This window comes from Lycorma delicatula, chromosome 1 (assembly GCF_047948215.1).
Source record: "Lycorma delicatula isolate Av1 chromosome 1, ASM4794821v1, whole genome shotgun sequence".
In the NCBI taxonomy this organism is placed as follows: Eukaryota; Metazoa; Arthropoda; class Insecta; order Hemiptera; family Fulgoridae; genus Lycorma; species Lycorma delicatula.
The window spans coordinates 400,222,935-400,247,979 of record NC_134455.1 but is presented as its reverse complement, the minus strand read 5'-3'; the positions used below and the strand labels follow the sequence as shown (position 1 = coordinate 400,247,979).

The window sequence follows — 25,045 nt, the reverse complement described above, 5'->3', positions numbered from 1 at the left end:
TTCAACATCCTACTGCTAATAGTTTTTGATTTACGCGAGATATATTCGTACGTACAGACCTCACGCCGAAGCTAGTCAAAATGGATTCAGAGATTATCAAAAATGGATATTTCCGTTGAAATCTGAAAACCGAAGTTTTTGACGATCACATTATTTCCTTTACTTCGTACAAGTAAGTAAAAAACAGTAATCGGATGAATGTCCCAAAGATAGAAATATGTTAGTCAAATTTGAAGAAAATCAGTTCGGTGAATATCGAAAAATAAGACCGAAAAAAATTGCGTAAAAGTATTTTTTTTTTTGTCTAAATGAACTAGTTTGACCTAAAACGTAAAGATTTAAAAAAATATCTGATACTCATTACATGATCCACCGTGCTTCCTCTTTAATATATCTTTATTCGCCGAGAAAATAAAATTGTAACCACTCGATGTATGTACTGGATGTTGCGTCATTGAATTAATTAATCTGCTATGCGAGAGTAGCAGGTTAATTTAAAAAAATGCAACTTAAGTTACCAAGAAAACAAATTTTGCATATTAAATCGACTATGACGTCAAAACTTCTGAAAAGTGCCGATTCGTTACTACAGTAACGAATTTTGCTGTTTCTAGCAAAAATAAGCTTACGATACATATATACTCCTACAAATTGCGATAGCGGATTTTTGAAAAAAATAATAATATTATATTTAAGAAAATTTTCGCGTAATTATACATTTAATTATTTTTCGATATTCTATATTGTTTACGTAAACTCGTGAGGCAAGAAAAGAGATTATTTTAAAACTACAAAAAATTATTGTCATTTGTTTTACTTTTGTGAAAATAAATTCATTAAATATCTGTTAAATTGTGCAAGAGTAAATGAAATAACTTTAACATTCAGTATCAGTGGTTTTAACAAAATTTACGAGGACTTTAAATACGGTGAAGGTCAAATAATGCCTGCTTATGCACCAGAAAAACCCCTCACTTATATTGAATTCATTAGTCCCGATATAGACGCTGCTTATAAGGTAGATATATATATATATATATATATTTTTTTTTTAACAAAATTTATCGAAATTATTTTTATTAAATTAAAAAATAAATACGTTTAGAAGATAATTAAAAGAAAAATCTATTAATATATTTCAGTTAAAATATTTTAAATAAATATATATTTTTAAAAAAATATTCAGCTATTTATATGCTGTAAATCGCTAAGATAAATAAAAAATATTTATAAAGTTTTCAGAATTAATTTTTTTACAATGAATCGGTCAGATAACCTCTCATAGTTCATCTAGTTCAACAAAATATGTACGTACCTATGTGTGTCGCACTGCTTTTGACCTTATATCTCAGCATTGATAAAACAGATTTTCTTCAAATTTGGCTCAAATATTTCTATATATGGGTCATTCATCCTATAATTTTTTTTTTTTTAAATTTGGAAGTGGATGGGGGATTTTGCAAAAAACGAATTTCGATCATCTTTGATGCATTTTAAAAAAACTTTATTAAAGCCAATTTCTTACATACAATATATATATATATAAGCGAGACATATTGTCACGATTTTTACTTCGTACAGGTAAGTAATGTAATCGCGAAAAATTTTGGTCTTCAGATTTCAACGGAGATATCCATTTTGAACTCAAAAACGGTTAGCAGTAGGATGTTAAAATTATGGATTTATAACACTTTTGTAACATCTAGTTGCGCACCTCCCTTTTAGATTGCAATCGAAATTAAAATTAAAATTTAATCAATGAAATATTTGGATCTTAAAGGGTTTGTTGTTTTTATTTTTTAAATATTGATTTACTAAAAAAATATTTAATAGGCATTGCATGCGTGTATATGTAATCAATTTGGTGAAACATCTGATTATTTTATATTAAATGAAAATTATAATTAAGAATTGTATTGTTTTTGTATTTTTTTTCTTAGCAAATTCTTATAAAATTTTTGAATTTTATTCAATTTAAAGTTATTGTTGAACATTTTTAATATGCACGAGATTTCCGGTCTTTTTCCAAGATTTCCGTATAAATAAAAGTTAATAATAATTGACTAAGCCGTAATAAGAAAGGGAGTCCGACAAGGATGTTCCCTATCTCCGTTACTTTTTAATCTTTAAATGGAATTAGCGGTTAATGATGTTAAAGAACAATTTAGATTCGGAGTAACAGTACAAGGTGAAAAGATAAGGATGCTACGATTTGCTGACGATATAATAATTCTAGCTGATACTAAAAGGATTCAGAAGAAACAATGAACGGCATAGATGAAGTCCTACGCAAGAACTATAGCGTGAAAATAAACAAGAAGAAAACAAAAGTAATGAAATGTAGTAGAAATAACAAAGATGGACCGCTGAATGTGAAAATAGGAGGAGAAAAGATTACGGAGGTAGAAGAATTTTGTTATTTGGGAAGTAGAATTACTAAAGATGGACGAAGCAGGCGCGATATAAAATGCCGAATAGCACAAGCGAAACGAGCCTTCAGTAAGAAATATAATTTGTTTACATCATAAATTAATTTAAACGTCAGGAGAAGATTTTTGAAAGCGTATGTTTGGAGCGTCGCTTTATATGGAAGTGAAACTTGGACGATCGAAGTATCAGAGAAGAAAAGATTAGAAGCTTTTGAGATGCGGTGCTATAGGAGAATGTTAAAAATCAGACGGGTGGATAAAGCGACAAATGAAGAGGTATTGCGGCAAATAGATGAAGAAAGAAGCGTTTGGAAAAATATAGTTCAAAGAAGAGACAGCCTTATAGGCCACATACTAAGGCATTCTGGAATAGTCGCTTTAATATTGGAAAGACAGGTAGAAGGAAAAATTTGTGTAGGCAGGCCACCTTTGGAATATGTAAAACAAATTGTTAGGGATGTAGGATGTAGAGGGTATACTGAAAAGAAACGACTAGCACTAGATAGGGAATCTTGGAGAGCTGCATCAAACCAGTCAAATGACTGAAGACAAAAAAAAAATAATAATTGAACTATTCTGTTTAGTGAACTCTTATACTCTATACGGTTACAAATATTAATTTTTGACCTTATGGTGTAGAATAACCAATTTTTATTAACGGATTATTTGGAAAAAAAAAAATTTATTTAAAGAGAAACCAAGGGATTTTTACTCTAACTAAACTTTCATTTAAAATTGTTAAATTAATAATTTCAGCAATCGTTTAACTGTCCACTTTTATTTCAGAATTGGAGGATCGTATCTCACTTTCAAATTAAATAAGTTTAAATGAAGTGCAGCAAAAAATGTGTATATGTAATTTAATAGGCGTACAAAGAAGTCATGTTGTGCCCACATCAGATTTTTTATATTTCTTCTCCGATTATCATAGTAGTTTTGAGAATGGAGATACTCGGAATCGTGTCGACTACCAGTGTTAGAATGATAATGCTAGGACGCGCAGAATACAACGCTCAAATCTATTACAATATATACGTATAACATGCAGAACAATAAACAATCTTGAATAGTTTTATATATAGATTAATGTATATTTAGATAATACATAATAATATAACGTAATAAAAACTGTGTACGCGGTTGTATGACTGCCAGGCGTTGCCGAGAAACTGAGCATTAGCATAATTTTTCAAGTGCGTTGCAGGAATTAATTTGAAATAAATATATAACTGGACGGGCTAAATCATAAGATTTTTTCTATATTTTTTTAAAAATCTTGTCAAAAAATATATAAGCAAATTTTCTACTGATATTTGGCCTCAAGAATTTCCATTCTGATACTTTTTAAAGGATTTTTACTTCCTTGTATAAATTAAAAGATATATTGTGATCGCGAAAAATTTAGGTTTTCAGATTTCAACGGAAATATCCATTATGACGACCCTGAATCTATTTTGACTAATTTTGGCGTGACGTCTCTACGTACGAACTACGTATCTAGCATAACTCAAAAACGATTAGCCGTAGGATCTTGAAATTTTGAATTTAGGACTGGTGTAACATCTCAAACGTAACAAAAAATTCCCAAAATAAAAAAAATTATGTGAATTTTGGATTTCTTAATTTCAGTAATAAGCCCTCATTGAGAGTTTTTCAACGATATATCATAAGTGGTACTTACTTTCATCGGTTCCAGAGTTATAGGCAAATAAAATTTTAATTAATGAAATATTTACTCTTACAAGGGAGGTAATCGGTTCGAATCCGACTTTGTTTTAAATTATTAAATATATTGATATATTAATAATTATTAACCTGTGATTGTAAAAAACCTGTACGATAAATAATAATTAAAAAAATATGAAAAAATATAATTAATTATTAATTAAATAAAATTTTATATACTTTTCATTTTAAAAAAAAATATGTATTATGTAATTTAATAGGCGTACAAGGAAGATGTGGTGCTCTCAATCGCATTTTTTTATTTTGTTATATTTCAAACGAGCCTCTGATGTATTGACATTCAATTTTGAATCTAAACTGTATAATTTACGATATGATTTTTACTGAAATGGAATCGTTTCATAAAATCTTTTGTTCGCTTCCGCTTTCAGAAACGAAAAACTAATCTATTCATGTTAAATTTACGGATCAAGGCCCTAAATAGAATATGTTATAAAGTTTGTTCTTTAGTGAATTTAAACGCAAGTATGTAATGTCATTCTGTACTTTTATAATAAAATCTTTCTACAATCACAGCGTTAATTTAGATTTATATTCGAATTATTAAATTACGCGTAAAACTAGATTAAATAAGTAAATATAGAATCCAGTACATTTCTATGAAATGTTTAAAGTTTTATCGCTCGATTTATATTATATATTAATAATTTTAGTCTATTGTTGCCACGCGAGAGGAAAACAAACTTTTCGTGAAACGAGTTTTTATTGTGCGTTACAAAAAATGAGCGATACTAGTTACGAACAACGTTGTGCAATCAAGTTTGGTGTCGCTACTGAAACGTTTCCAAAATTGAAAAGGGCGTATGGAGATGACTTCCTCTGCCCAAAAACTGCAGCCACCATCGATACAATCTAAAACGTTCACCAAATCGTACTGGACGACCGGGGTTAGAGAGGTAGCAGAGGGTATGGGCATATCTAAAGGACGAATTTTGTCATATATTAACTGAAGAATTGAATATGCGAAACTACGTGCGCGTTTGCTCGCTTTGGGCCAAAAACGCAAACGAATGAACATTTCTAAGGCTCTGCCGGAACGGTTTCGGCAAAACTTTGTCGGATTTTTTCCTTCAACTCAGAACTGTAGATGAAACGTGGTTCCACCGCTACACTCCTGAGACGAAACGACAGTAAAAACGGTGGACTCCAAAGGGTGAATTTGCTCCGAAAAAGGCGAAGACCGTTCCATCGGCCGGGAAGGTGATGGCGACTGTTTTTTTGGGATAGTAACGGAATTTTGTTTATCGATTATCTTCAGAAAGGTAAACCAATAACGGGACAGTATTACGCATATTGACAAGCTGAAGGCAGAAATTGCTAAAAAAAGACCGCATTTGAAGAAATAAGTGATTTTTCATCAGCTCACACTTCGACATTCGCCGTGGCTAAGATTCACAAATTGCATTTTGAATCGGTCGACTACTACCCGTATTCACTAGATCTGTTCCTAACCTTACAGTTTCGCTTGGAAGAACGAGATTTTCATCTGATGAGGAGTTATCGCATACGTAAACGCCAATTTTGTGGAGAAAGACGCTAGCTGGAAAATGGTGTAATAACCTACAGTCTTTGTGGTTCACGTTTTGTAATTTGATGATCAAGATATAGACACCGTTTTTTTGTATTTTAGTTCCTTGTTTATGTAATCGAAAAATTATAGCGGTCGCAATTATCGTTACTGTAACTCTTTGTCGATTAAAATACATACATTTTCACGTTTCATATTATTTTTACTGGTTATAAATATTTTTTTTCAGATCGATCTACTGAAAAAAGGATTCTCCTACGACAATATAATCAAAAAAAATAAACTTTTACGCAAGTTTATTGAATATACTTACATCTTATTCAATAATATATATTATTGAAATATTTAAATAATAAATTTAGTAATTATTGCAATTATTTATTATTCAAATAAACAAAACATTATTGTTAATTAGTCGAGTTTAGCGAGTCAAGCGAGCGTAGGTTAAGTTTGGTTGATTATATTTATTATGCTTATATTTTTAATATGTTAATATGGAGAATGTTTAAAATGACCAGTATATAAAATACATATCACATACAAATCATTATAAAACACATCAGAAAGTAAAAATCTGGTTGTTACCGCAACCATTGAAACATTCTAGTCCTATGTTATTTCCAGGTAATATGTATATATATATATAATATGATGATATCAATTTTTTAAAAATCATTATGCTTATATGTATTTATATTTTACATTAAAATTTACTTATCAACTTTTGTTATAATTTACAGCATATTATGATAGTTTTCTGTCGACAAGTATGACTGGCACAATGTATATTTATGCCACAATATATCGTCAAAATAGAGAAATTTCTAGATCAACCGATTTTGACAGTAGTACTTCCAGAATACTGGACAGTACTACCATCCAGTAGTACCGTAAGACATGTAAAAAAGGTTTTGAACGTTAAGGGAAATGTTGATTTTTTTAAATTTTTTGAAGCCGATCTTGAAATGAAGAATTAAAAAAAAAAAAATATCACAAAAAATAACTATTTATTTTGTTGTTAATTTAATCAAAATTGTTATGAAGGGAAATTAATAAAATTACAGTAATTACTATTATCTCTTTTTTTAAACACACCGCATCTTTTCCTATCCATTTTCTAAAAATAATTTCTGAAAAGCCAGAATGAAATTAAAAGAAAAAAAATTAAATGAAATTATAAAAACCCACCGTCAAATATTTATATCGATCGTAATAAAAATTTAGAAAAACTATATTCATTCGCTTAAAGGTACGACAGAAAATCTAATTTAATTATAAAATATTACATAAAAGATTACAATTAAAATCCTGTCCGAAAAATTATGTATCTATATATCTTTCAAAATGCTGCTTAACGTGAAATAACAGTTTTTACATATGTGAATTAGGGTATTATTAATCTTTTTAATACAAATGTTACGAGAGACTTACACATCCACGTGAATTTACAAATCCATTTTCATTTCTGTTTTCAGAATAAGAGTTTTTTCCGACACATACTTGAGAACTTTGTCGAGTATGCGGTGGAAAAAAAAGTCCTACATTTTGGTAAGAGTTACTGCCATTCTCAAATCAAAAATTTCATAAAATGAAATCAAAGACTATTACATAACATATCAGTTAATGGTAAAAAAAAATATAATGATAAAATTAATACTATTACTACTTTAAAAGAAATAGTAGAACTACACTCTTTGAACAGCAAGTTATCTCTGATAACTTTGATAAAAACATAAACAAAAAAAATTAGTGAATGAAGTTAATAAATAAAAATGATTACACCAATTAAATCATTACTCAGCTGTGTTTAGTAATTATTTTACTTTTCCATAAAACTAACAGTTTTATTGTGACATGAAAACTACATCCAGTGTTTCACTACACAAAGTTACTAAATAAATACAACTATAGCCACTGGTACTTTATCATTTCTAGAGCTTTTGCTTTAAAAATATTTTAAGGTTTATAAAAATCTCACAAAATTTTTCTAAGACAATATCAATAAAAATATGTAGCAATATTATTAAAAATTTTTTTCAGTTATGTTGCTTATATAACTTGAAGCACACTTGCAAGTTCCATATATTCTTTAGTTATCTGGGATCAGATGTATCCCTGTCTGGGATCAGTCGAATGATATTTTCCCCAACTGCTGGATTGGTCAGCATGGACCCAATAAAAGAGCTTGTTTTCAGTGGTCTCCAAGACGTGCAGACCTCCACCCATTTAATTTTTTTCTTTGGGGTTTTAATAAGGATGTTGTATATGTGCCTCTGCTACCTAATAAACCCATCCAATTTAGTTTTTTTGAAATATTCAATGCGAGCACTTTTTATCACATGGCCCACATAATACCGATAGAAGAGTTTGTTCCATACTTTAATCAGCATGTCTGGAGTAATAGAAACGACATCTGCTTCAACCTGAATTCCAAGTCGGATGGGTTTATTAGGTAGCAGAGGCACATATACAAGATCCTTATCACTTCAGACACGCTGATTAAAGTATGGAACAAACTCTCCTATCAGTAGTAATATGTGGGCTGCATGATAAAACGTGCTCGCATTGAATACTTACAAAAAACTTAAAGAGTTACCTTTCATTTTACCTGTGATTTATTATTGTAAGTTAAGATTAGATATATTAAGTAGCTTTAAAACCCTGTTAATCTTTTTTCCACTCTGTATTACAGCCAGCATCCTAAAATTTCAGTGTAAGTAAGTAGGCTCTTATACATTTTCTAATCTGTACTGACTCTTTAAACTTGCTTATGTTATATTGCCAGTCCTGATATCCTTTTACTCAAAATGTATTGTTTGAAATTACTGTACTAAAATATTCCTCTTCTTCATTTTAATAAATTTAACCTAAGATCCATCCTCCTTAATCAACAAATCCCTGTTCCGTTGATGACGAAATATTCCAATCTTTTTTGTGCTGATCATAACTTTCTTAAGATTATAATTTACTTTGTCCTCATACTTAACAAAATGCATTGTTTATAATAGGTCATCACCCACCTTTATTTACTTCAACATTCTTTTACCACTTCACATAAGGTAAGGTTACCTTACCTTATGGTTAACATTATGTTAATGGTTAACATTACTATGGTAAACCCTGATGACAATGACAAACCAATCTTTTTGAAGCCAGTATATATCATTTATAAATGTTTTCAGAGCTTTTACTTAAATTCCACTGATATTATGGTTTCTAATAAATTTCCTACATTTAGTATAGAGTTACTGTAAAGCTAGTTATGTCAATTAACACTTAAGTAGGACTGGTTGTGGTTTAAATTTAAGAATCTTGCTATATTCATCCAAAATACCTTTCATATTATCGCCGAATGATTTTGAAGGCACATGGCACCTTAGAATGTCATGGTCGCCCTGAAAAGAGCTCTTCAGATTTTTGGAGTGGTGGCCCTAAAAAGGACCGTTAGTGTATGTTTGGTGGGGTAGCCCTTAAAAGGGCTGTCAGGTCTGTAAGCAGGTCTTCGATGAAGTCGGCTCTGCCTGGCGGGAGGTAGTCAGGGAATCTGTGGTGATGGTCCCCAGAGCCCTGCATAATCAGTCGCTGTGCCATTTGGCTTTTATATAATCGCCTATGAGTGGTGGGAGGGTAAATTATTTTCAATACAGATAAATTATGTAAAACACAAATAAAATACTAAAAATATGTTTTTTTTTGGATTTTTTTTGTAAAGTAATAGGTGATTTCTGTTGTATTTTTGGCCATAGACTTAAATGTTGGCTGCAGCCCAGATGTTTGGGTATTGCATCGGGCTATTGTAATACCTAATATATAAAAAAAGAATTTTAAACAAATGTACTATATTGTATCACTTTCAATGTATTTGCTTTGATAGGCTGGAAGGAAACAGTAAGTTATCTAGACACTCACCAGATAACCGATTATGAAAATTTAACTACATTATCTTTTTCGCTGTAGCACCAGTAAATAAGAAATATAAAGAACATTCCTAAAAATGTAACTTTGAACTAATGATACAGTAGGCCTATCATCTTCAATTTCCAACTTGTATGTGCAACTAATATTTATTGAAATTCGTTAATAAAAATTCTCATGTTTTGTATTAATGTAAACCTTGCAAAATGAGAATTAAAAACAATTTTCTAAATATTATACAATAAATTAAGTGAATAAAAATAGTAATATGTGTATTATATTAAAAAATCAGAACTGCCTACGATTTTTAATTAAATAATTAAATATAATTAATTAATTTTTAATTCCATAATTCTAGGAGCCAATACCATTAAAGCAGTGTGGGCTGGCAATTCACACAGCCATCCAACCTCCTAACCTGGATCAAAATCCCCAGATGTCCTGTTGACAAGATAGAAAGCTAAGCTACTGCAATCAGGATATTACTTAGGATCCCTACAATGGCTGACCCTCAACCGACCTGCTGCTGTCCCTGGACAGCCATTACCAGTAATGGTGCTGAGCAGAAGTTAGACTCACAGCACAGAATTACAGGAATCACTGGAAAATAGTAATACTGTTAGCATCTTATTTTTTTATTTATTCGTACGCATTTGTTATGTACGGCTGTTATACATAATTATGGTTTTATGTAAACACATTTTATGTTTTCTGGTGTAAGTATATATACCTCTGAAACATAAAGTGGAACACATTAAAAAAAAAAAGTTTTGATGTGAAACATCATAACGAGAGCAGGAAGATGTAACAAATGGAGTAGGGCAGTTCTGATCCAGAGAGAACTTTATTGTTTAAATGCTGTTCAGTTAATTTTATTTTGTTGTTTTCCACATATTTATTTTTTCCATGCTTTCATGAACTAGATCAATTATATCTGTTGTTCTACACTATGTACAAACATAATAATTTTTTCCAAATGTTGAAAATTTATTCATTTACGATATGATAGAACCAAATAATGTTTTTGGTATAAGGTATTTTTTAAAAAATTAATTATAACAATGAACTTGACTCTTCATTATAAACAAAAAAAAACATTAAATAGTTCCCTGTAAACTGTATAATTTTAATCTATTCTTAGAATTCATAAAACTAAGTTAGGCCTTTTAATGACACTAGTTTTGCTGTTATAGGTTCAATACCAATGACGTTATGAATTCTCAAGCAAATCACATTTTTACCATTTCACTCCTACGTCAGGGGTTGTAAATAACTATCGGGGTTAAAATATTATGCTAAACATTACTCATATGTTGTAAACTCATGACAAGTTGTAACTGTTAGTCTTATATTTAAAAAAAATAAGTTTTAACATATACTATTCCCCCAATATGTTTTACTTGTACACAGGGTTAAATTTTGTTTCGATCCGACAAAGGGATACACCGAAAAGATTGTGTATTTTATATTTTCTAAAACTGTTTAACCATTAATAAACTGCAGAATCAGACCAAAGTATTTCTGTAAATGAGATCTTACTTGTATTTAGTTTTAGGACTTTATATACAAACTGGTAATAAAGGGGAGCACACATTGCTTCCTCCAAACACTAGGGTCTCCAGAAGGCAAATTCCTGTTAGGCTGAAAGGCGCTAGCACCGAAAGGACTCCAGAGGACAGAATTAAAGGTAATTATGCAGGGAGTACGAAGCTCATATACACCTAGTCTCCCACAATCAGCCCCAGTCAATTATTTCTCATCGGTTTAAAGAACCAGAACGCAAATACAAAATCCGTCCATAAATAAAATACATAAAATCTATAACCGCACACTAAATAAATAATGACCACCCGATAAAAGAATGACACACCAGCAAGGGATACTTGTCCAGGTTCTGCAATTAGTAGTGAAATAATAAACTCTCACTAAGCTTGCGTTCTGTTACAAACAGGTAAAAATCAGAACCTGATATCACACCAAATATCATTAAAAAGATTTTATAATATATGTGTGTGTGTAATATATATATATATGTATGTGTGTGTGTGTGTGTGTGTGTGTGTGTGTGTGTACGAGAGAGAGAGAGAGAGAGAGACAAAAATATAGATAATGGAGACCACTGTAAAATATGATTGCCAGGATGCTCTTCATCCTCCAAAATAGTTTCAATGAAGTCATAATGTTTCAATATGTTTGTGACCAATCACTAGAGGGATTTTTATCATCTGCTAGCAAACCAAAACAGCTTTTTAATGCCCCCTTTGATGTTAAACTCCAAGCTGACCCCCAGCTATCATTTTTTCAACTCCGGCAAACTGTAGACAAAAACCTTCAGTGTTAGAAGAAGGTGCGGGGAATGTGCTTCTGCGAATCTATTAATTATTCTCCTAATCTTGTAGCTGTTGAAAATATCTGCTGAGGTATTTCCAGCGATGGCATACTGGCAGAGACTGAATTGATGACTGTGTTGTGTTATCAAGCTAAGAGGGTCTAAAAGACAATCTCCAGTAAAGCCCATCATGGCTATGAACAGAGGGTTGGTATATAATTAATTTTATGTCATTTTTATTAATTTCTAATATTTCAAAATTTGTATTTACATCGGAAATATTATGTTTATTGTTATCACATGGTTTGCCATATTAGAAAAAACTAATTTATTAGTTTTAAAGGATCTTTTGTTTTTCCTTTATGAATATCACAATCATTTACATTTAATTTTATTAATTCCACACAAGTTGTTGATTTTATTATTATTATTTTGGGTTTTTTAAATATCTAATTATATGGTTATTAGGTTTGCGTGCTGGTTTAAATACTTCTTTACTGTAAGTTTTAGTAATGTTTTCAATGATATAATTAATATATAAACACTTTATGTATATGATTTCACTTTTTTGTGTCTTGTTATGTATTGTTTATAAGGTAGTTATAATAATATAATGTTATTAATTAAAGTAGTAACATATTCATTTTCAATCGCTATATGTTTTATGTTTATTTTGTTACTTAACATTTCTTTGTTATTATATGGTTTATTTTAGTACTTCTAATTTTTAATATCTTTATTTAATATGCAGTTTAATTAAATGAATTCAACTGACTGAGGATAGAGAATCCTAAAAAGTTACTTTCATGATAAGATTAAGGTATGTCTTACCTCAATATTCTGTACTAGATGCGTTTTATGTTATTAGAATTTAAAATAAAATTTAACACTACAGAAAAATAATATGAATCTTAATATGAAAAGTATAAAAACCGTTTACCAACAAGAGTACCGAATTTGATAATGCTTCTTACCTTATGCTTATTATTTTTTTTCTAATAGAACTTTCATAGTTTTCCCTCATTATCGGTTAAACCTTTTCTTCCAAATCCATAATTACAGGAACTGACAGTGTAGTGAAGTAGTGAACTCCACTATTTTCAAAGAAAGCAACTCTGTATGTTACCTCTGATAAATCTGGTGCTTAACAGTTCAACAGAGCCAGAATAGAGAGCTGAAACAGATAGCCTGATAAAACAAAACAAAAATGATATAACAGATTAATACAGTATGTTTTGTTGTAAAACAATCAATTTTGTACACCATTTAAAATCAGTGGAGAAATGGTTCTCTACAGTACATGTAAACTAGCATTCACATTTAATTTTTAGAATGAAATATACAGAATCCTGTCTTTTCACAGTACAGGAGGGATTTTATCTAGAATAATGAAATGAGACTAAACCGAATAAGAAAGTATTTTTGGAAAATATGTGCCGTCAGTATTATGAGATATAAAAGTTTCAGGACATCTGCTTAGCACCTGTAAATAATTTTCACAGATTACAAAAAGGATATTGAAAATTATCTCAAAAATATTACATTTAAAAATTTTATTTTTTAAAAACATTCAATAATATTTTTTATAAAATATTAGTTGGTTGGCCATTTATAGTTGGTTAAATGGAATATTACATTTTTATGTATATTTTTAAGACAACAGACAACTTTCAAAATCTTACTGATTAAAGATATTCTTTACTTATTTTAAAATTTAAAAAAAAAATGAATTTTATGAAGACCCTTTATTTATTGATAATATTATCGTTATTAGAAATATTTGCCAACAGAATTATTTTAAGTTTGATGATAAATTTTATACTCAACAAAATACCTTACTAATGGGCTCTCCATTGTCAGCCATCATATCTGAGATTTGTTTTACAAAAAGTAAAATTGTTTATAGCATTTAGTTTATAGCATCATGTTCATGATATTTCACTTTGAACTAGGTAAGTTGATGATATTTTTGTGGTCTAAAGACCATTATATAAAATGAACATTTAATAATTTTGAACAAGTTAAATTCTTACCATAATGAATTGAAATTTACTTTTGAAATTGATAGAGAATAAATCACGTAGATGACTGTATCGAAATAGATAATAGGAATAAAAATAATCAATTCATAACTTCAGTACATAGGAAACTCACAACCAACAAAACCACTGGTACTTACGTATTAACACCACCGCAGCTACAGCTTTATTTAAAAACAAAGTAGTCTATCGGATTTCGGTGGAAAATGGGCCGATATAAAGTTTAACATAAATTAATAAATATTTATTTTATAAATAAAATATAACCAAAATTGACCTAATTAACACCGTAATTTTTTGAGTATTTATTTAATACATTCAGTAATTACAATTTATTTAAATAAATTGATTATTATTATTATTTATAATTGATTATTTATTTAAATAATCAAATTGCAATAATTACTGAATTTATTAAATAAATACTCAAAAAATTACGGTGTTAATTAGTCAAGGTTAGCGGGCGAAGCGAGCGTAGGTTAAGTTTGGTTATTATATTTATAAAATAAATAACCATTTATATTCTGTTTTGAATCTGTTTCGGCCAATTTTCCACTGAAATCTGATTGACTACTTTGTTTTTAAATAAAGCTATAGCTGCGGTGGCGTTAATACGTAAGTACCAAACCACCAAACATAAATATTCAAATCATCTGTGGTCACACAAAATTAATACTTATACAAACATCAATTATACAATCAATTACACAAAGTATAATGGATATAATAAATAAAATAAATAAATAGGTATTATAAAACAAATTACCAAATATAATGGTTATAATGAATGTTTAGTACATAATATATACAAAAAACAAATGTCAAAAATGAACTATTATACATATTTAATACCGATAAATAACACACAGAAAATGACAATGTATATTTAAAATATATATATATATATATATATATATATATACTGATAGGGAGTCCGACAAGGATGTTCCCTATCTCCGTTACTTTTTAATCTTTACATGGAACTAGCAGTTAATGATGTTAAAGAACAATTTAGATTCGGAGTAACAGTACAAGGTGAAAAGATAAAGATGCTACGATTTGCTGATGATATAGTAATTCTAGCAGAGAGTAAAAAGGATTTAGAAGAAACAATCAACGGCTTACATGAAGTCCTACGCAAGAACTATCGCACGAAAATAAACATGAACAAAACAGAAGTAATGAAATGTAGTAGAAATAACAAAGATGGACCACTGAATGTGAAAATAGGAGGAGAAAAGATTACGGAGGTAGAAGAATTTTGTTATTTGGGAAGTAGAATTACTAAAGATGGACAAAGCAGGAGCGATATAAAATGCCGAATAGCACAAGCGAAACGAGCCTTCAGTAAGAAATATAATTTGTTTACATCAAAAATTAATTTAAATGTCAGGAAAAGATTTTTGAAAGTATATGTTTGGAGCGTCGCTTTATATGGAAGTGAAACTTGGACGATCGGAGTATCTGAGAAGAAAAGATTAGAAGCTTTTGAAATGCGGTGCTATAGGAGAATGTTAAAAATCAGACGGGTTGGTAAAGTGACAAATGAAGAGGTGTTGCGGCAAATAGATGAAGAAAGAAGCATTTGGAAAAATATAGTTAAAAGAAGAGACAGACTTATAGGTCACATACTAAGGCATCCTGGAATAGTCGCTTTAATATTGGAAGGACAGGTAGAAGGAAAAAATTGTGTAGGCAGGCCACGTTTGGAATATGTAAAACAAATTGTTAGGGATGTAGGATGTAGAGGGTATACTGAAATGAAATGACTAGCACTAGAAAGGGAATCTTGGAGAGCTGCATCAAACCAGTCAAATGACTGAAGACAAAAAAAAAACTGATATTATTGTTGAAAACATAACAAGGGTTTACGATAAAAATCTGGTTAAACCTGCATACCAGACAAATAACCATTTAATAAAACATCTAAAAAATAATACACATATTGCTTCATACGATTTACATAATTTGTGTGGTATTTATAAAATAAAATGCAATGATTATGACCATATTTATATAGGTAAACACTAGATCCTTTAAAACTAGATTTGATGAACACTTTAGATATTATAAAAGTAGAAAATTGGGTTTTCTAACATTTCTGATCATCATTAATAATACACATTCAATGTCGGATATACATACAAATTTTAGAAACACTGGAAATTAAAAAATACAATATTAATATAAATAAGGTTTTTGACATTTTAAAAAAGATTTTACATTTATAAATAAAAAAATTAATTTAATTTGATCAACTTACATATAGAATATGAGGATTACACAATCATAGAAAAGCTGTTGTAGATAGCAGCACTTCTATAGATATTGGTAATTCATAATATTTCAGCTGTGTACAGTTATATAACTTTGGCTAACTAGTCTACATGGATTTCTATTTATTTTATTTTATTTTTGTTATTAATTTTTACTTTTAATTTGATTTTTTTATTAATGATTTCATATTTTGTATATACGATTTAAAATTTTGAATATAAAAAAATTTTAGTTTTATTTCTGTTTTGATTTAATTGGAAAAGGATCTTAGGGAACAATTTTAAATCTCACTTTTAATTTTAATGTGCAATTTGCAACGAAAGATTTGAACAATTATACAGCAACTGATGATGCAAGGTACTCGTGAAAGTGCTCTTGCTTGGATTATGGAATACGGTAGGTGTGTTATCCTATTTTTTTATTTTATTAATTCTGTACTTGGGTTGATCGTATTAATATAAAGGATGAAAAATGTGTATTTTAGAAGTAGTATTGATGAAGGTGGGATCACAAGCTGGAAATTAAGTGCAGACTTGTGAAGGACTAAATCAGCCTTCTTCTGACTTAAGAACGTGCTTGCGTCACCAGACCTTTCATTGGCTTGCGTACAAGAATGCTCAGATGTTATATGTTCTCTGTTCTCTTGTATCGGGTAGAATCTTGGACACTCAATGAGGCATCTATTAAAAAGCTTGAAACCTTTGAGATGTTCGTCTTACAGGTTTCTTCTAAAAATACGTTGGTCAGACAAGGTAACAAAAAAATTCAAATATTGCCACACTATACAAATATTTTCAGGTATACTCCAGGTGCAATAGCTTAGAAATGCTTTAAAATCAAATAATACTTCATATGTTGTTTAAAATCTGACAAAGTTATATATGCTCAGTTCATAAACCGGGCATTTATAAACCTATGTATTCATGAACACTTAATTTAACTGGTAACTCAGAGCACCAAATAACCAGTAACACTAAAATGAAGTAACTAAATATACAAAACTGCTAAGTTCTAATTACAATATTTTATTTTAAATGGTTTATAATCTAATTTAGGTTTTAGTAACATTTTTAACTTTAGTTTGACTTAATCTAACATACCTAGTTTCAGAAAATAACTCAAAGACTAATTCATAAATACTTCCTAAAAATGGAAAAAAAAATTGTTTAACGGGCCAATGATACTAAATAAACAGGCAAATTTTTTCCTAAATAGGCACAGCAACGCATTGCTACTTTTGGGTGGCAGTATCTGAGGGATTAACTTCACAGTCATGTGAATGATGGATGCTCAAGTCTATGGTTAAGATCTTTTTCTGGTAAACCCCAAACCAGATTACAAAATTAATAGGTATTCATAGATGAGTTCCAAAATCTTGTCCATATTTTCCACTATTTTACTGGTAGTTTGCTACCCTGAGTGATCACTGTCTTTAACTGATAACCTGCCAGTCTTCAAACAATAATGCCACTCAAAATACTTCATTCAACCCAAAGAATAGTTTCTAAAATTCTGAAGAAGCCTTTTTAAGTGTTGGTAATCAAATTCACTACTCACAAAAAATTTTATGCAGTATGTCATTCAAATTTATAATCCCCTCATGACTGGAACCAATACTAACACAAGGTTAAAAATCATTTGGTACTGACTGGACATGGTATTCAACATAACATTTGGCCGACTGACCGAACAGGCTTGGGAATAATAACCTTCAATATTCTGCATGACATTCAATATTCTTCATCACAAAATGCAATCGATGCAAGTATAGTCGGAAATTTTCAAATAAAACCACACATACTATTACATTATACATAACTGAGTCACTCTATATGAAGTGATCTATATTTATAGATCACTATAGATCACTGAAGTGATTTATATTTTATTTCCACATACAATAGTCCTAACCTTTGTATAGTTTCACATACAAAAAGGTTAAAAGTTCAAAACAGGTTAAAAATGAAAACTTGTTGGAGGGTAATGTACTCTTATTGTAATTGGCATCAAACCTTAGGCCAAAAATTTATAAGTCATTTCATTTCTGTTTGTTTATTTTTGGGGTATTATTTTGCCGGTATTAGAATTAGAAAACAATGTTAGAAATGTTTGGCTATACGAATTAGTTAATTTATTTTGTATAAATAAGAGTGCAAATTGTATTATAAAATTTATTACGTGATAAGTATGGGTACAATAGGTAAACTATAGTTACAAAAATAATGATACTTATTTTATGCTATATTAAAATAATATAAAATTACTTACCGCAGTCAATGAACTGCGTAATCAACCCGTGATGGCCGCTGGATTCCATACTGCACGTATGTAATATCTTTGTCGCTCCCCACCACTGCAAATACCGTCGCTCCACAACTAATTTCATAAATAATTATGAAAGTAACCACACCATCTAAAATGTCCTACACTGTAGTTTCATTTCTCATAATAACGATCGACCGACCAACACAGACAGTTTAATATTAAACCTTCCTTTGTTATTGGAAGTAAACAAATTCGCATAAGAAATTTTACTATGTTGCATTCTTTTTTTCAAAAATGATACCTCGCAGCTTACGGGAACGCATCGATTAACAAAAAAAAAAAATTTAACGCTACGTATTGGTGAAATAAAACAAAAATACTAAATGAGAATCGGAATTGCCTGAATCTCCATCCCGTTGTCTACATTCATATGTAAAAAAGGAAATATTAAACATTTTAATTACATTTAACACGACCTGCTTCCAAAACCGTGTAAGATAAAAAAATGTCGAGACTTACACAAATTCATTTCTCTTCAATAAAAAAGTCTGAAATACTCCTTACTCCTTTAAATAATATATTAAATTATTTATTTATTTGTATACTCACACGCGCGCGCACAATTTTAATTATATATAAATACTAAAATATACTATTCTATATAAATATATTTTTTTTTCTCTCTTAAAATCTGTTTTAGCTAAACCTTTGTAATTACAAAAATAAAAATTGATAAAATTTACTATTTTTTTTTATTTTTTATTTTTTTTATAAACTTCCTTAAATTCTATTGTAGCTCCGCTTCTTTCCTACTGAAAAATTATAATTCTCCACAATTAAAAAAATATATATATATTAATGAAAAATTATAATCAATAACGACGCCCGATCCATAACGTCGGGCGTCGTTATGGTCGTAAAAAAATTATAAATTTAAAAAATCGCATGAAAACCACCTTTCATTCATTTACATAGGTGAACTGACATATGCGAATTTCGCTCGCGCTAGTATGTCGAGAACGGTTGGACCTAGACACATGAAACTGCCGGCTATCGTTCCAGGAAGTTGGAAAACACACTTTCGAGTAAGCCTTTCAAAATTTCGTTAAAAATCGTCTGTGTGGACCATTTTTGAGATACGCCCTTTTTTTAGAAATCATTATTTAATATAAGATATACCCTTTCTTATGTATAATATATATAAGATAACGTCATTAGCTATCATAACAAAAAATCAATTTACAACCTTTATCACCTATCATACCGATTTCGCTGAAAGTAATGTTGCCCGATTTTTTTTTCAAAACATCGTTATCAATTTAAAAGTGATCAGAACTTTTAACTCATGATTTTGAAGTTTAAACTGACATTATAGACATATATTACACTGTCGTTGAAAGTAATGATGACCAAACATCATAATAAATTTAACATTGTAAAACAGTGGTTCGTACAATTTTAATGAGTCTGATTAGGATTCGAATATGATATCCTAGGATTAATAACCCAAGCTCTGTCACAACACACAAAAAAAATTTATCTGGGCAAAAAATATTTAAAAAAAAAATTCGAAACTTCAGTCATCGTATTTAATCACTTTTAATACACGAGATTCAATTTATTCAAAGTAAAAATAACCTAACAATATAAAAAAAAAGATGGCTTCTGAACAATAGAAGGAAGGAAAAATATTACTACTGCGGTTAGTTTGTACGTATGTTGACTGAGAGAGGGGGGAGAGAGAATGTGAATGCATTTGACTCTCACGTTCTCTCCTTGGTTCGCGTCGAAATTCATCAAAACAACTACGTAGATCAAAATGTGTGTTACGTTGATGAAAAATTATAATTGATTATAATATTATTAGCTGTTTCCATTATATTCAGCGATGTAAAAAAATCAAAAAATCTTACATAATAATATTATCTAACATTTTCTTTCTGATATTAATCTATTAAAAGTGATTAATATATTAAAAGTGTTATTAAAGATTAACGTTGTCATACAGTAAATAAAGTTTGTTTCTTCACGATTTGTAGTTGTTTTTAAAAGCGTTATCAAATTTTGTTTATTTGATTATTTGTATTTAGAGAATTCAGTATATTTAAATATATTTTACGTGAATCTGACAACCGTATAGAAAATAATTCTACGTGTAAATGAGGTAAGTTCTTTCAAATTATAATATTTTGTAATAAGAAATTAGTACACAATTAAATAATGTGATTATATTGGTTAACATATTGGAGGAATTTGGGAGTTTAATGAACTAAACATTTTATTTTGGCAAAAATGATTATTTTTAGGTTAGCCAAATATATTTTTATTCTTGTTATTTTAATTAAAATTAAGTACAGATTACTTTATAAAAATATGTAACTAAAATAATTTGCTTTCAAGTAAGTACCGATACACTATAAGAGGGGTTTTGCTGAATCTTTTGTAGACTAAACGTTTTATTTACGTATTATTTCTATTTAAATGTGCTTTACTTATTAATTATTTCGGGTTTCAATATTCTATTGAAGTTCTGTTTTTTGTTTTAAAAATTTAGATTTCTGTTTAACAACAAAACCGTTTGCCTGTGTCTACATTTGGTAATTAATAAATTAGTTATCTATTTTAGAAAGATAAATTGCCTTTGTTATTCATATGAAATACTTTACAAATATTTTCTCACTTTTCTTGAAATTTACATTGATATGTTCTGTAGATCAAAACGGTCGGTTTTTATGTTACATGGTCAGATTTATTATTAATTTTTTTTCGACAAAAATTTAGCCAAAATGTTTGTTCTAATTTCTTTTTCATTTTTTTTTCATTTTTTTTATTAAAAAAAGACTAGACTAATGAATAAATGAAAGCAATTTTTTAAATTCACTTGTATCTGTTAGCTAAAGAACATGGCTAACGGTACATAAACGAGTAATGATGTGGGAGGCTTTCAATTATTTAATTTTACCTAATATTCTATTAATTATAACCACGCACGTAAACGTGATTATTGCACACATATATAAAAGTACATTCGCGTGCGTGCTTTTATAATTTTTCTTTTTTACTAAACATTGTTTTATTTTAATTTAAAGCAGAAATTTAAAAAATAGAATATTATAATTAACAATAAAAATGTAATGTCGCCGCGACCGTGTCACAGAAAGCGTACTTCCTTGCTACATAACATACCAAAGGTCCTGGGTTCGGTTCCAGATTAGTATGTGAAGAATTTTCCACAATTAGATTGTAACTTCTTCAATAGCTGATTATTTTAAAGAAAAACAACTGAACTACAAATTATTATAGATTAACGAGTGGTACATAAGGATGTAATGATATGATTTCATTATTTCTAAATTTATCTATCGTAGCCGATTACTACTTTACGCGCGCGCGCACACACACACACACACACAAAGAGAGATTTATTTTTTATTAATCTAACAAAAAGTAATGTTTGAAATTTAATCTATGTTTGTTCAGATTTTGTCTTACTTCGTTCTTATATAGTAATTAGCTGTTAACATTGAACAAAATATTTAACTGTGTCTCATTTTCATTTTGATAATATACTGTTATCGTAACACACTTAGTAGAAATAGTACAGCAAATGACTAATGTACTAATGTACTGGTCTCGGGATCGATTTTTAACTTGGACACCCCCAGATCACAAGGTATTCTTTTATTTTTTATATTTGTTAATATTTTATATTTTTTTGTTTAAAATTTTCAATTTGTTTTAATTCTTACTTTTTACTTTTTGCAGGGTTTTTATAATATGTCTCCTTTTTTTTATTAATGTTAATATAAATATTAGTTAAGTTTTTTTTTTTAAATAATTTTTTATATGTAATCAAATATATTTTGATTACAATTCGAATCTTGGACCTCCAGATGAAATGCCGAGAGGCTACCACTCCGCTACGGTGATCAGAAGAGTGGTATGCTTAATTTATATCAGTATATTTTCTAAAACCTGGGTTCGATTTCTAAATGGTTTTTTAATTTAATTTTTTATATTAATCTATTTTTTTTGTTTTTAATAAACCTTTATTTAGCTATTTAACTGTTATTAATAAATAAAAATATTTACGCATAAAATGAATTTTAAATTATGTTTAACAGTTTATTGTAAGATTTATTTTAATCATTTATTTTGTTTTAAATAGATCTCGAGTGTATATGTGAGGGTGCGCGCACGTGTGTTACGTAATTCATATAAAACTGTACAAGAACAGTAACATTAATCTGTATTGTTCAAGTTAAGACGTGTATAACCGAAGATCACCGAATGTACGCGGAGATGAACGAACATACAGTATACAGTCTAACTCACCCGATCCAGTCTGAGGTTTAAATTTACGTATCATCAATGTGTGTTGCTTTGTATAGACAAAATTAACGTCTTTATTTTAACATCTTGGTATGTATTTTTTTTTACATATTTTATTTGTTCTATCTAATACATAATTATTAAAACAAGGATTTTAATTAAAATACGTATATATTTAATTTTTAAGTGGTCACCTATGTTTCGTTTTTTAATTATATAGTTAATATAGAATGTAAAGTATTACGTTTTTGTATTATATTTTAAAAAGTAGTATTGAATAATTTGTTTAAAACCCCTCTCTCGCTCGGTCACTCTCTCTCACACTCTCTCTTTTTCATTCTTTCTTTCTTTCTCTCTGTGTGTGTCCTAATCCTTTATAAACATCAAATTATTGTTGATTTTTGTTTGTATTTTTGTGTGAGTTTGCGTGCGCCCGCGCATGTTTGTTTATTCTTCCGCGCATGTTTATTCTTCTGATAGTTAAACGAATTACTACAGTCAATTTGTATTTTTATTTGAAAATCCTTACCTACCGATTGATGGTTTTTCCATATGTTAGGGGTGATGAGGGAAGCTTAACTGCAGATTTTAATGTTATTCAAATGTTATTTTTTAATCGTTAACAAATGTGCCTAAATAAAATATGACCTTAATTAGGCGAATCTAATTAATTAGTTAGCGAATAATGTTTGTCATTGGGTGTAATTCTGAAGGTAAAAAAGTTACTACGGGGGAATTTTAACTCGTTTTATTTCTATCGCGATTTTTCCGTTTTTCAAAATTTCATTGCTCATAATTAAAAGGCGAGAGCGTTGATCGAGAAATGGTTTTGTCGATTGAAGGCCACGTTTGGAATATGTAAAACAAATTGTTAGGGATGTAGGATGTAGGAGGTATACCGAAATGAAACGACTAGCACAAGATAGGGAATCTTGGAGAGCTGCATCAAACCAGTCAAATGACTGAAGACAAAAAAAAAAAACGGTAGCATAAAATTATATTCATTTTCTATTGTAAACTATCGAATAGATTACCAGTTATTTATAACCATTAGTCGCTTCTGTGTCTCCTTTAAAGCAAAGTCTTTTGATCTGTTGCGCTATCGCGCGCGCGCGCTCTCTCTCTCTCTCTCTCTCTCTCTCTGTATATATATATATATATATGTGTGTGTGAGAGGGATAAAAACAAAAAAAGAAAGGCTGATGTAGTATAGTTGTTAATTCTATTTTTATAAGTACATAAAAAACATGTCTAATGATATGGTCAAGAATAAAGTTAAACTCTGTGTTGTTTTGATGGTAATATTTAAAATAAAAAATGCTGTTTAGTCAATTTTCAAGGACAAAAATGAGTACGTGCTACATGAAATAAGATACACACACTATAGCTTATAATAAAAAAAAAACATACTGAAAGGAGCGAGGGAGTAAAATGAGAAAAGAATAAGCGGGATATAGAAAGACGTGACTAAACTGGACACACGTTTAATCTTTTTAACTGTTTTACAGTAGCAATTGTTCAGCTTTGCGATGAAGAAATAAATCAACACTTGTTTTATATTATTTTAAAAGTTAGTTTACCCCTAGTACACGTATACATATAAATTATTTTTTATATTTCAAGCACAAATAACAATTGTGGTTTTATTGTAAGGGAAAATATTATTTTCTACTAAATAGTTGTATTTAAAAATAACATAATTGTGTTTCTATTTTAGTTCAGTTTAATCAAGAGCAATTCAGAAATAATATTATTTTTAAATAATCATACTAACGTTTGGTAAAACTCATCGCATTTACAATACGGTAAGCGTTTAATTAAATTGTTTACTTTTACGTATTTTTAACTGATAATTATTTTAAACAAACATAATCTACACTTCTAATTTTTTTTTTAAGTAGGATTATCGCTTCGCTGATATTTATGGTAGAGTAGTAAAAACTCAGCCTTTCACCTAGAAGATCCAGGATCGAAAATCATTTAGGCATAGTATTTATTTTACAAACTACAAATTTCCTTCCCATATACCCACACACAAACTTCTAACTAACGTAATGATTTAATTATCTTAAAAGAAAAAGGTGACTGTTATAACAAGAACTTTCGTAATCGTTTTATTAGGTTATTAAATTGCCTGAGTGTTTTAATTATATGATAATTAAACTGTAATACGTAGATAATCCAC

At 29.2% G+C, this 25,045-nt stretch overlaps 1 protein-coding gene across 5 annotated transcripts in view; it reads right to left on the bottom strand.

The window, feature by feature from the left end:
- Positions 1 to 25,045, bottom strand: part of LOC142317416 (uncharacterized) — a 195,888-nt gene that overhangs the window by 162,156 nt on the left and 8,687 nt on the right. The window contains exons 1-2 of one of the 5 annotated variants that reach the window (XR_012754734.1): positions 18,532 to 19,325; positions 12,922 to 13,121 (exon numbers count right to left, since the gene is read on the bottom strand). The exons of 1 other annotated variant lie outside the window; for it this stretch is intronic. Coding sequence is in view for 1 of the 4 variants with exons in the window: in XM_075353970.1 (XP_075210085.1) it covers positions 12,922 to 12,971 (50 nt within the window). In the remaining 3 variants the exon portion in view is untranslated. Of the gene's footprint in view, positions 1 to 12,921; positions 13,136 to 18,531; positions 19,344 to 25,045 lie in introns of those variants that run through there. 3 more of the 5 variants (XR_012754735.1, XR_012754733.1, XM_075353970.1) reach the window with 3 other exon arrangements.